At 33.8% G+C, this 13667-nt stretch overlaps 1 protein-coding gene across 2 annotated transcripts in view; it reads right to left on the reverse strand.

Annotated features, from left to right (window-relative positions):
• Positions 1-4722: 4722 nt before the first annotated feature.
• LOC125834089 (peroxisome biogenesis protein 1) overlaps positions 4723-13667 on the reverse strand; it is a 29709-nt gene continuing 20764 nt past the window's right edge. For both annotated transcript variants that reach the window (XM_049513261.1, XM_049513262.1), the window contains 6 exons: positions 10805-11005; positions 10186-10311; positions 10045-10106; positions 6764-6881; positions 5242-5526; positions 4723-5145 (listed from right to left, as the gene is read on the reverse strand). In XM_049513261.1, the coding sequence (XP_049369218.1) occupies positions 5107-5145; positions 5242-5526; positions 6764-6881; positions 10045-10106; positions 10186-10311; positions 10805-11005 (831 nt within the window). In that variant the 3' untranslated portion in view covers positions 4723-5106. The remainder of the gene's footprint in view (positions 5146-5241; positions 5527-6763; positions 6882-10044; positions 10107-10185; positions 10312-10804; positions 11006-13667) is intronic.

The raw sequence follows: 13667 nt of genomic DNA on the forward strand, positions 1-13667 counted from the left end.
AATCGATCTATTACACTAGCTCTGTTAGGGAGGAATAAGATAGGATTGATTGATGGATCTTGTAGGAAAGAAGTTTATGGTGAAGAACTGTGGGGCAATGGGAGACGGTAAATGCCATTGTATTGTCCTGATTAATGAATTAAGTATCCGAATGCTATGATAGTAGGAGATGAGAGCCAAACGGCAGTGATATCTCACACCAACAACATGGGAATGAACACAGTTGGTATTGATTCTCTGGCTATGTACTCTAAATCTGGTTCTACCTTAGGTGTGAGTCAGAGATTCAAGAGGAACTCAAATTTAGTTTGTGACTTTTGTAAGTGTAAAGGTCATAGCAAGGAGTACTGCTACAAGCTAATTAAGGTTGTAGGGTATTCACCTAACTTCAAGTTAAAAAGGAAGGTACAAGGTACTTCATCAGATTTCTGCTCTGACCAGGCTTACTTCTCCAATGGTATGAATACTAATGTGCAGGTTCTAGGGTGGGGAAGGAAATTTGATATCCTTTTGACCTCTATGAATCGAATCTCTTTTTTCTTCTAGTAAGTAGCTTCTTTGAATTGTGTACCATTCATGCTCAGATGTAATTAGCTCTTAATTAACACTATGAGATTTGTGTAAAATATATATAAAAAAAATTATATTGATGAGTATTGCAAGTGGATTAAATGTCCAAATGCCAACTTCTAAAAGCTCTTTAATTTTATCTTGACTTTCAAAATATATTTTCTTTTAACTTCAATAAATTATTATTGAAATGTTATTCCAAATATTTCTTGTCTCATATATAGTTTGCATGAGAATCCATGGTACGTACATCCTATATTCATTTTAATCATCTATCTCTCTTGACAGAAATTGCTTAAAAGACACCTTAGGGTGGCCAATGATTTTGTACTAAACAATCTATTTTGTACTCAACTAGATGGACTTTGAGTGACCAGGTCATAAAAGAAACTTGAACAGTGCGTGCAAAATTATTTGATTGCACTTTATTACACATAATTGCACTTTTAACCTATATCATTACATGCAAAAATGACTGAACTTCAATCATACATAATCAAAGTGTAAGCAAAAATTGAAACTTTAATCATGTGTGACTGAAGTCCAAGCACAAATAATTGCACTTCAACCATATGTATATGAAGTGCATGCAAAAAAAACTTCAACTATATGTACTTTAAGCTTAGCCATGTATCTGACCTACCAACTTCAGATACAATTTTTAACTTACTAACTTCAGTCACGTATGTCAGAAGTTGTGTCAAAAGTGAAAAATTTGCAATAACAAATATTTATCAACAACCTTAAACCGCGATTTCAAAATTGGATATTTTTTTGTGTTTATCAAATTCCTCAAAATTTTGAAATTCAATTTAAAGTTGAATTTCAGAATTTCAAGGCCAAACATATGTTCTTGAGTTCAATTCCAAAAAAAATTCATGGTCAAACTCTTCTTATATCTCAAACTTGAAATTTAGTTTCCTAAATTTTAACTTTTCCATTGCGAACTTCAGGTCCGTATAATAATGTTTAGGTACATATCATAAGCAATGTGAAAGTCGAAGACTTCAGAACATTGTGTCTAAATTTAAAAAAAAAAATCAATTCAACTTTCAAAACTTCCAATATTGGTGTCTGAAATATAAGTGTGTTTCATGAAGTTCAATATGAGGTTTGAAAACCTTCAGAACTTCAATTTCAGTGTTCTAAAATTTAAGCTTATGTCACTAAGTTGAATGTGAATTAGAAACTTTCAGAACATCAATTCTTAAAGTATGAAGGTCAAGTTTATATCATGATGTCCAATATGAAGTTCAAAAATTTCTAAAGTATATGTCTTGAAAGTTAAAAAAAAAAATACAATTCGTGTCATGAAATTCATGCATTCTTTTTTCATCTTAGTTTCTTTGATTTAATGCTTAAAGAATATGGTTTTCACCCATATTAGTTCTTACCTTGTTATAAATATATAGTTGTGCTAAGTTATTTATCAGTTTACCAAATCAAGACAAAATCAATAAAGAAATTTCACATTTCAATAGTACAATTAAATTCTCTTAAAAAACCTAAACAAACTTATAACTTCATCGTAAACTATGACTTTCTTGTAAGACTTGATTTGCTTTGAGGTTTATTAGTTTCCTTATTTCTTCTAGGACTATATGGAGAAAGAGGTTTAATTTTGCAATTGTTGCTAGATTTGTGTTAAATAAATATGTTTGGTTCTTTTGCAATATTTGAATTAGTGTTAAATTTTTAATTACTTCAAATAATGTAGGCAAATCTTCTTCTTTTTTGTATCTTTCTCAAAACTAAATTTTGCAAAAACAATCTCTTTGGTTGACTTTGATAGTTTGGTGCAATAGATAACATGGTTGGATCAACGGTAATTAACTAGGCTATTAAAGTTTTAAGAACTCTCAAATTTAATTTAATTTTATATAACTAGTCATTTAATTTGTATGTGTTGATAGTTATAACGTTGTATGAAAGAGATAATATTTTATTATATAACTTGAGAAAGATTCTTTCAAGTTAATACAATATAAATTATTTATTGCAATACAATACTTTGATTTTTATTCTCAAAATATTATTAGTAAATAATAATATTTAAGTACTTCAATTTAAAATTCTAAAATATTAGACAAAATTCTACTTTCATTTATATAACTTACTAACAGCTCATAGGTCTCCTCATCCCGAAAGGGAAAGGGTGTAGAGGGTAGGATATGATCACGTGAAGGACACAAAGGCATTAAGAAAGCAATCCCCCCTCACCCCATATAAATTTGAAAAGATTACAAAGAACAATATTATTTGACAACTTGAAATAACAATTCTAAAAAAATACATAAATTAATATGATAAGTCTATATTTTTTACAAGTAGATACAAAATATTCCTCGCATAAAAATTACAATTCAAATATGTTATTGTATTGAAAAGGTAGGAAAGATAAACTCCCTAACTAGAAAATGTAAAACTCAAAGATGAAATTTTAAAGGAAAAAAAATAATAATAATAAATAAGTATTTATCTACCACAATTTGACCATTAATTAAGAATGAGCTTGATCAATCTCAATTTTGAGTCCAGACAGACTTTCCTCAAATGGTCGGGTTGTAGTGAACAATAATGTGTCTGACTCACATTCCTAATTATTAAAAATTTAGATTATGTATCATTTAAACAAAAGTAGAACTATGTAAGATATGCACTACTTTGATAGTCCATTTCAGTCCAAGTAACTTTTGATTTGTTTATTTATTAACTCAACTCATTTTGATCCCTCAAAATTCAGTTCAACTCACTTATTTGTCACCTATAGTTATGATGCTTTAATTTATTGGTGGTATATAAATTTAAGTATTCAACTGATAAAGTAGTAACAACAATCAATAAAAAAATTCTCTCCTAATTTTTATGTTCATATTATCGTTTTGTCTTTCAAACGGTAAAATAAATTGTTTCTCCGAGTCATCCAAGAGAAAAAGAATTAAGCAAATCCCTCATAGGTGAACATTATTCAAATCCCTACCAATCCAAGCCCTAATAAAAGTTGTGTGGTTGATTCTGAGGTTAAAACTAGGTTATTGACACACAATAGAGATGTTAATGGTTATTTTTTAGACTTCCAATTGTGCAATCATCAATTCTTAACTAGCATATACTTTTTCTTTCTCCGAAACAAAATTATACAAGGTTGTATTGTTATCAGAAAATATCACAGATGGAAACGTCTTTTGAAGACTTCTCAATGTTTGTTTTTTGACTATAAAATTGAAGTTAACTGCATTTGAAATAAAAAAGATAGGCCGAATATATTGATTTTTCTTAAAATGTGCATGTAAATCTTAACTTTATGGTATTTCTTGTTTTGGAAATTTCTGTTTTGTTCTATGCTCTATTTCACCTTTAATCGTTTGGTTGGGAACAAATTATCATGAATTTAGCTATCTAGGAATAACTTACCAGGATGTGTATGTGATAATTTATCTCATCGCTATGGTATAAATGATGGATAAATGATCCCAAACAAGGCAACCAAAACCAAAATTTTATCCATGAACTATTTTTTTTATCTTGGGACTAATTATTTTTATCCCTCACCTCAAATGACCCCATTTTACTTCTGACAACAAACAACTTCTAATTTTCTTGCTCTTCATCTCAAATCAGTGAAAATAAGTTTTAATCCAATTAAAATATTTCAAACAAGCGCCACATATAAGATATTTCACAAAAGAAAATTGAGAGAAATCAGCTTCAAATAATTAATAAAATTATATTTTTATTTAACATGGTTGTAGAATTTGAAGTGGCTAGGAGGGGCCAATTCCCTCTCAACTCTATCGTACAAAAGATATATAATATTTTCAATATTGTTACTTTATTTTCAGCTTTTCTTTGTCGGGGCTTATTTTTAAAAGTTAAGAATAGACTATCTACTTATAGCGTAGAATCTTTATCTTTATATTGTCAAATCTATGGACTTTTACGATTTCTGATTCCCAAATACTTCAATTAGATTGGAATATTGCACAAACGGTCATTCTTTCGTACCATTATGATTTATTAAAAATAATTTATTTGTTTCACCTGTTCTTCTTTCTTCAACCTCATATTTCATAAAATGAATTACAAATAGCAAAAATAAAAAGTCGAACTGATAAACATACCTGTCTCAGGAGACAGGAGATATGAAACAGGTTTCAAAATCTTCACCAGTTATTGCATTATCTCCAACAGGGAAGGCCAATGATGATTATTGATGAGCAGAGAAGGATCCACACCTGGTTCAATGGTGGACAAAAAGAGGCCTTTTCCACCCTAAATATTGCTATTGTAATAAAGTTACGACACTAAATAGCCCTTCTCCTAAAACTAAGACAAGCAGATAATTGTCACTTTTCCCTTTTAACAGTTTGCCACACAGAGAGAAAGATAATGCTACAACAAGACATTTTTCCAACTATAAAAGACAAACTAGATGTCGTTCACTACAAACTTCAACCCGAAATGCAGCTTCTATGATCAGGCTAGTGTGTGTTTTAAGCAAGTACTTCCACATAGAGCTTGACTAGCAGTCAATCATTAAGCAAGGGTTGCTCTTTTGCCTTTTGCATCTCTTGACTGTACATAGACATAATTTTTGGTAGTTAGCGATATAAGAAAGCAATAGAGATGTAAATCATCAACCACACCAGCAGTAAGTAAAGAACACAGTACCTGTGCAGCCACTGATCGTTTTGAATCCAAAAACTGACTGTAGATATCATATAATCGCTGCTTTTCAGCATCAGAAACAGATGATTTTGCCTTGGATGCAATTGATTTCAGAAGAGCATCAGAGATGACCGGCTTCTTATCAGGCTTCCCCGCATTCTCACTATCTAGAAGATCATGGACAGCCTCAAGCTGTGCATCAGAGAGAAGAGCTTGGAGGTCAGCTCCACTGAATCCTTCTGTCAAACGAGCTACGACATCCAAATCGACATCACTTGCCAGTGGTAACTGCATATCAAGCAAGTAAATCAGTTTATTGTCTTCATTCAACTAAAGTGTATGCTTTAGAGTTAATTAACGGACCATCGTCAAAGCAAAAGCTTTTACTTGTTAGAAACTTATCCCAGAATGTCTTCATCCCTCCCAAAATTACTCAAAGGAATACTCATGTTTCCCTTCTACCATTTCTTTAACACTGGTAATGAAAATCATTTAAAAAACACTTTGCTGTTATATTTCGTCAATTTACAAAGATAGGAAGGAAGAGAAAACCAAGTCTGGTAAAGCCTTTTCACTCTACTTCCAAGGAAGCCTGAGTCGAAGTCAGAACTCAAAAGCCTTTACTTTTAGAACCCAACTTTTAACCTAATATTCTTCATCCTTTGCCCTGAGAATACAACAAATGAGATATTTCATTTGCAAGCTCTTAAGTCAAGCCATCCCTTTGTATTTCTAGGTTATTCATAAATTGAATTCAGCCTCAATTTCTCCGGCAAATATGAGCAAATCCGACCAAGTCAAGCCCCATTGCCATGTAGCTGAATGTGGAAGAAGCATAAAAACCTTGTCGCAGTGTAAAGGAACTTAAGGCTACCAGCTTGGGACTTCATGTAGTCGAATTTGACAGTCACAAACTTGCTGAGTTAACTTGAAACTGTCCTGTTGCTTGCATCTGCTCTCTTATTCAACCTTAATTGACTGGGATTGATTTTCATGGAAATTAAAAGATAAAACTGAATTATGGTATTGAGTTTGGGTGAGGATAGTATAAAATATTAGATTGCAAAAGTTTAGTTGATATGGCGCCACAACAGTTTAAAATAATACAAAAGGCAATACCAACCTAGTTAGGGATGGAGACATGGTTGTTTCATATAGCAGTACTAGTTTATATTATCGTCTAATTTGTTTGGAGGAAAGAAGTTCAACCATTATTTTGGAAAGAACTCGTACTTTTTTCACCAAGTAAAACAGAGAGGACACAAGTTAGAATGCCGCGGGTGGATAATCAACTTGTATGCAGTGTTTCTTTGCAAAAAAATTTAGAAATAGTCACATCAACATTATTCTAGTTCCTACTGCTTTTCCACATATCATTTATGTTAAAATAATCAGTCAAAACGATTAATTATTAATTAATTTGAATGAAACAAGGCATACCATGGACCTACTGTTCATGATTCACATATTTAACATCTATTTGCGATTTGATTGTAATTAGTGCCCAGTCCGAATTCAGACTTACTTTTCTTGATAGAACTGAAAGAATCTCCGACCTTTCATGCTGTGAAGGAAAATCACAGAAGAGAAGCCGATCCAGCCTTCCAGGTCGCAAAAGTGCAGCATCAAGCAAATCAGGTCTACTGCTTAAAATGAAGACAAGAAAGGTCAAACTTGATCAGAAAAATTGCATCACTTTGATTCTTCCAAAGAAAAGAAGGCTAAATGAATCCTTGTTCTTCATAAGGATCAATTCTTTAGTAAAATACAGATGTATAGCACAATCAGACAACCTCAAAAGCAAGGAGATATGGTATATGGTTGGGTGCTTTAATCCATTTGACTGTTAAAGTTCCATTTAAAGGTCACGTAACACTATAGCAATGAATTCAATTCCATCATTCAAACTCACAAGTAATTGATGTACCTTTTAAAATAAATGTCATTAGGTCAAAAGGGGAGAATATCCATGAAACAAAATTACTTTCCAGTAGAGACATTCTCGCAGATATGTCATTAGATGAATGTCATTACATAATAAAGATAATTATAGGTAATTAAAAAAGGATTAAGCCAAAGAGAAAGCAGATGTTGATCTATAGAATATTTTAGACGTCTGTTACGCTTGTGCTCCAGCTCACACGTACACATCTATCCAAATATATACATATGTGTGCACATCACGAATTATGAAGTAAATGACTCAATAAAAACCTTGTCATTTCAAAGCCAGGATGATAGTGCCTAGAACCAATAACGTCACATGATAAATAGGGATACCAACTTGAAAGACTCTAGCTTGGTGTTTAAAGCATTACACACTTTTGGACCACCTAAGCTTGATATGACCTCTGTTCTTGATAATCTCCTCAACTAAGATTCTTAACTAGACGGACAATAAACAAATAAACCAATAGCTTTCAATGGTTTCATTCTGGCCTTTTTTGTCCCCTTTTTATAGCACATGTTGCGCAGGAAGTAGTTAACTTCTAGAGAGTACAAGAAAGAAACTTTTTAACCTCATTTTTTTCTAAATTTATCTTCCTACTAATATATCAAAGATATAAAACAAGCTGAAAATTCTTTCTACTACACTAGTAACATTGTAAAATGAATGATTAACTCAATTTTAATAGTAGGGCGTGTTTGGTTGCAATTTTTCCATGTTTAGTTGATCAAAATGTTTTGGAAAACAAGATCCTTAAAAATTAAGAAAATCACTTCTGTAGTGCAAATAGGGAAAACAAATTTCATAATAGGTATTCCAAGCTCAATTTCTCCTCTCCATTTCCCAATCCCCCCCCCCCCCCCAAACTCTCAACCCTTGACTAACCACCCCTTACCCCACCCCCCAAGTGTTTTCCTAGATTACATATAAACTAGTAAAATTATCCGCGCTTCGCGCGGAAGTTTAATATCACACAATTTATAAAATAATACTTACAATCTATCAGTCATTAAAACTAAAACACTATATTATCTTACATACAAGATTACGTAGTAATGAACATTAATAATGTAAAGGAAAATAATAATTATATCATCTTATCATTTATCCTTCAATCAATCATCTTTAGTTTAATTTATAATTTATCCTTTTGCCTTCAGGAAGTATTACTATTTGATATTTTTGGGAAATTAGATGAACATCAACATGAGATATTAAATTTTCTAATAAATAAATAGTATTTATATGTACTAACAAATACTTATAACAATAACTTTGCAGAAACATAAACAACAAAGTTTAAAACATGTACTAAAAGCAACAATTAATATCATAAGCATAAATTAATGGTTGTTAAAAAAATATACCAGGATCTATAACAATAGAATGAAACAGAAAGGAAAAAATTGAACCCACTGAATGCACAGTGTCCCCTTAAGGAAATTATTCCCCTCTAGTACCCGAGGTTTAATGGAATAGATCCTTTCAGGATGGAACGATTTTATTCACAAGTATATTTGTACAAAAACAATGGTGTCAGTGAGTCATTCAATAGGAGCAAAGTACTTGAATATTTAATTGTGCAGAAGAAGAAGTAGTTCAAAATTTTCGTTGTTTTAAAATGAGAGGAAATCCCTCAATTTATAGACAACAAAGGATAGTGTGAATGAATGCTTATTGTGCCTTATCGGAAATGTCACAACTCTTTGAAAAGTTACAACTCTTCGGAAAGGTCAGAACCTTTCATAAAAGTCACAATTTTTCATAAAAGTCGTAACTCGTCATAAAAGTTGCAACTCTTCATAAAAGTCACAACTTTTCATAAAAGTCACATCTTTTCATGAAAGAGGATGACTATTTCACTCTTCATAAAAATCGCAACTCTTTATAAAAGTCACATCTTTTCATGAAGGGGGAAGACTATTTTTGGAAATAAATAAATTTAAAAGGAAATTCTAGCTTGTGGTGGCGCCACGTAGGCGGGCCTAGAATTCTCTTTTATATAAATACATGATGCTCTTGGGACATTATTTTTTCGCTTACTTACCAAACACCAGAAAATATAAGTAAGAAAGCCACTTATTTCCAAGAAAACATTTTCCTTCACACCAAACACACCCTCAATCTTTGTGCTTATTGTAAGAAAAAAAAGTCCAAACATGCCCTAGTACTATTCAATTGCTCAGTTTTACCCTCAGTTACACTTTTTGGTCCATTCATACCTTTACCGGAAGCAAACCGTCCCATATTTGTCCTTACCATTAGCGAAGCTCCAGCATGAAATGGGAGGATTCCACGTGTCCAAATTCATCAAGAAAAAGGTCCAAATTTATCCTTCAACTTTCGACAATGCTTAAATTACCCACAGGTTAAAGCTCCAATAGAGGTCAAGAGAAAATGAGAGTCTTTCCTAACAGGGGGAATATTAAACCAAAAGTTTAACGGAGGCAAAGTTGCTTTGAGTTGTACACACGTAAATTGACCCTTTTCCCCTTTTTTAATGTGCAGTCTCTACTAGAGTGATGGTGAAAAAGGTTCAAAGAAAGGCTTTATTATATAATTCCTCAGTAATGCATGTCTTGGTGTAAAATAATTCCATCCTAGCAATTAAGTTTCTTTCTGCGTGATCAGGAAAATTCACTGTATGGTTTGAGACTTCAATAGAAACAAACTTGGAAACTAACTGATGAACTGTCCCATCCTATGCATTTATGTGAGTCTGTTTCAATCTGCATATGCTCAACCAACTAATAGGCCAAGAACGGACAGAACTTGCTAATGGATGAAATACAGGTACCACAATATCCAAAACCTTGAAAGCAATAATGAACAAAGACATCTTGTTAGTAGGCACTAACCTTGTGGCAGCAAATACAAACACACCCGTTAACACTTCAACACCATCCAATTCCGTGAGAAACTGCATCAAATGAACAAGGATGAAAATTATGCAAGGTAAATGAGAATAGAAACAGCAAATGATATGGACAAGAAATAACCTGATTAACAACTCTATCAGTGACACCAGTGTTGTCATGGCCTCTCTTTGGTGCGATAGAATCAAATTCATCAAAAAAAAGAAGGCATGGTGCTGCTGCAGCTGCTTTTGAGAATATATCTCGAACCTAAAACAAAATAATTAGTGTCAACTAGCCAAAATCTCCAAGAGAGCTAGATACTACGACTTAGGGGGTTGACAATTAGACTTGACGAGGAAGATTAGAACTTTTGACAGGGGAAAGGATGATACACACCCTACTTTAGATAGCTATTGGATCTTTGGAATACATTTAAGGTTTTGACATATCTACTATGTGAAAACTTGAGGATGTGAGTAGGAACCACAAGATTTAACTTTGTCCAGTTTGCCCTTATCTAGAACTTAACAAATCAACCTTCTGGGCAATGGGTTGGGATGGAGATAAGAGCAAGAAGTTGGACCCAAAAGAATTGATATTCCATACTTTATCTTGATGTTTAAGATCTTAATTGGTTTTTACTTCTTTACTTTTTTATTGGGGGGTAGGACGGTAGTGGTGGCTGGTGAGGGAATTTTGGCATCATCATCATCATAAAAATATGTACTCCGGGAAGTGGAGAAGTTGCAAATTCACTTACAGCTTGCTCAGAAGCACCGATGTATTTATTCAGCAGTTCAGGACCTTTGACTGAGATAAATCTTAGTGAGCATGCAGCAGCTGCAGCACCAACAAGGTGTGTTTTGCCACAACCAGGGGGGCCATATAACAGAACATTAGACCGCATCCTTAGAGGAGCTTGTGCAAATATATTTGGAAATTTGGACGGCAACTCAATCATCTGACAGAGGCAAAAACAGGAACTTCATATGCTGAACAAAATGATCCAAACTAAAGTTGCTATGAAATATAAAAACACACCTTTAAATAAGGTTCATGCAAACCCTAGAACATGACTTCTGTTTAGCTCAATACTCAACACAACTTAATACATAATTCAAAGGGATTTACAACCAATTATCATTATTCACTATCAAAGGGTGTTCAATCCATCTTTGCTATGAGTAACAACAACAATAACATACCCAGTGTAATCCCACTAGTGAAGCCAGACCTTACCCCTATCTTTGCGGGTTAGAGAGGCTACTTCCGATAGACCTTCGGCTCGAAAGAAAAGAAAATATGATAGCAAGATATAACGAAAATGAAGCAACAGAATAATACACATTGCAGAAAACTGAACTACGCGACTACTAAATGATACTACCTATAAGGAGAAGTGGAGATGGGCTAGCCCCTTGCATCTCCCGCACAAAGTGCGAGAACACTCGACTACCTACTAAGCTTCTTGCCTAATCCTCAACCTCCACACCTTCCTATCTAGGGTCAAGTCCTTAATAAGTTAAAGTTGTGTCATATCCTATCTAATCACCTCTCCCCAGTTCTCAAGCTTACCTCTACCCCTCCAAACACATGTTACAATCAACCTCTCACACCTCCTTACTCACTGGCACATCCACACACCTCCTCTTCACATGCATGAACCATCTTAGTCTCACTTCCCTCGTCTTGTCCGCCAGTTGGACCAATCCCATTTTGCACCGTATAACTTCATTCCTAATCATATCTCTCCTACTATGCCCACACAACCATTCAAGCATCCTCATCTCCGCTACATTCATCTTTAGAGCGTGAGTGTTCTTGACTGGCAAGCACTATACCCATATTAATAATGTTGGTTTAACCACCACTATGTAGAATTTACCTTTAAGCCTTGGTGACACGTTCTTATCAAACAAAGTTAGACAATAAAACAAGACAAAAAGAAAAAAAAAACAAGCTCCCAAATCAAAAAAAGAAAGGAGTGCAAGCTAGACCTAGTCTAGAGTTTCTGGTAGTCCACTCTTTGGCAAGCCAATCAGTAGTTGATGTTTCTATCCCACTGGTTGATTAATAATTATTTCATTTTCATTGAAGCTAACGCACCGGTTGATAATCATTTAGGCAAATTATAACCATTCTACCATAGGAACAACAGTTATTAGTTGCTTACAAGTACATTATCATTATAATCATTATCATTATTTTGATAAGGTAAAGCTAGGAGTGGCAAAATCAGATCAAACCCATTTGACCTGCCCAACCAGCCCAAGTTATAATGGGTTGGGCATGTTAGCATGATGGACAACTAAATGATTGTATATATTAATGTAATTATATAGTGATATAAATTAGCATGATCATATACATTTGTTGTAGAATCAAAGGATTAAATATTGTGATAGAATAGTTGATTTGGAGGGATAGCAAGGCAGATTTAGAGGGATTGAATAGCAGATTTGTAGAGATAGAATAGTTGATCTTTAGGGATAGGAATGGCGGATCTTTAGGGATGTGTAATCTTCATTTTCTCTATATAATGGAAAGACTCTCACTTTGAGAGGCATTCAGCACAAAATTGACATGGTATCAGAGCCTTCTCTTGGCTGTCTTGTTTCATAGAGTCATCTGTGGTTCCTTCTAAATTTTTTTGAAAATCTTGGTTTTTGGTTTTTGGTTGACTGTTCATCGACAATCAGTCCTACCACTGGGACTTTTGTTCTTGGTCATTCTAGTTGCTTTCTTGAGTCTTTGTAGTTTTCATAGCTATTCAAAAGCATGAATTCACATCACTTTGAATCCTTCAGTGTTCGTTTTACTGGAAAAAATTATTCTTCTTGGGAGTTTCAGTTTCAGTTGTTTGTCACCGGCAAAGAACTATGGGGCCATATAGATGAAAGCGATCCTGCTCCTACTGATGCAACAAAGCTAGGTGAATGGACGATTAAACATGCTCGGGTGATGACATGGGATTCTAGGGTCAATTGACCCTCTTATTGTTCTTAATCTCAGGCCATACAAGACAGCTAAGGCCATGTGGGATTACTTACAAAAGGTTTACAACCAAGACAATAGCGCAAGAAGCTTTCAGTTAGAGTATGAAATTGCTAATTACTCTCAAAGAGGTCTTTCTATTTAGGATTATTTTTCTGAATTTCAGAACTTATGGACTGAATTTACTGATATTGTCTATGCCAAAATACCTACTGAATCTCTATCAGTGATTCAGGCAGTTCATGAGCAAAGCAAGCGAGACCAATTTTTGATGAAATTACGCTCCGACTGAGAGTGTTCGCTCTAACTTGATGAATCGTGGCCCGTCTCCCTCTTTGGATGTTTGCTTTAGGGAATTACTTCGTGAAGAGCAACTCTTGTCACACAAAATCTTTTCAAGAAAGAAAATGATGTCAATGTTGTATTTGCTGCTCAAGGTAAAGGAAAGGGCAGGGATATGAGTAGAACTCAATGCTACAGTTGCAAGGAATATGGTCATATTGCTAGCAATTGTAGCAAGAAGCTCTGTAATTACTGTAAACAACAAGGACACATTATCAAAGAGTGTCCCACGCGCCCTCAAAATCGTAGGATCAATGCTTTTCAAGCTGGGATAAATGGTTCCACTA

Source organism: Solanum verrucosum, unplaced genomic scaffold, assembly GCF_900185275.1.
Source record: "Solanum verrucosum unplaced genomic scaffold, falcon-dt-bn FXZP01000108.1, whole genome shotgun sequence".
NCBI classification, from domain to species: Eukaryota; Viridiplantae; Streptophyta; class Magnoliopsida; order Solanales; family Solanaceae; genus Solanum; species Solanum verrucosum.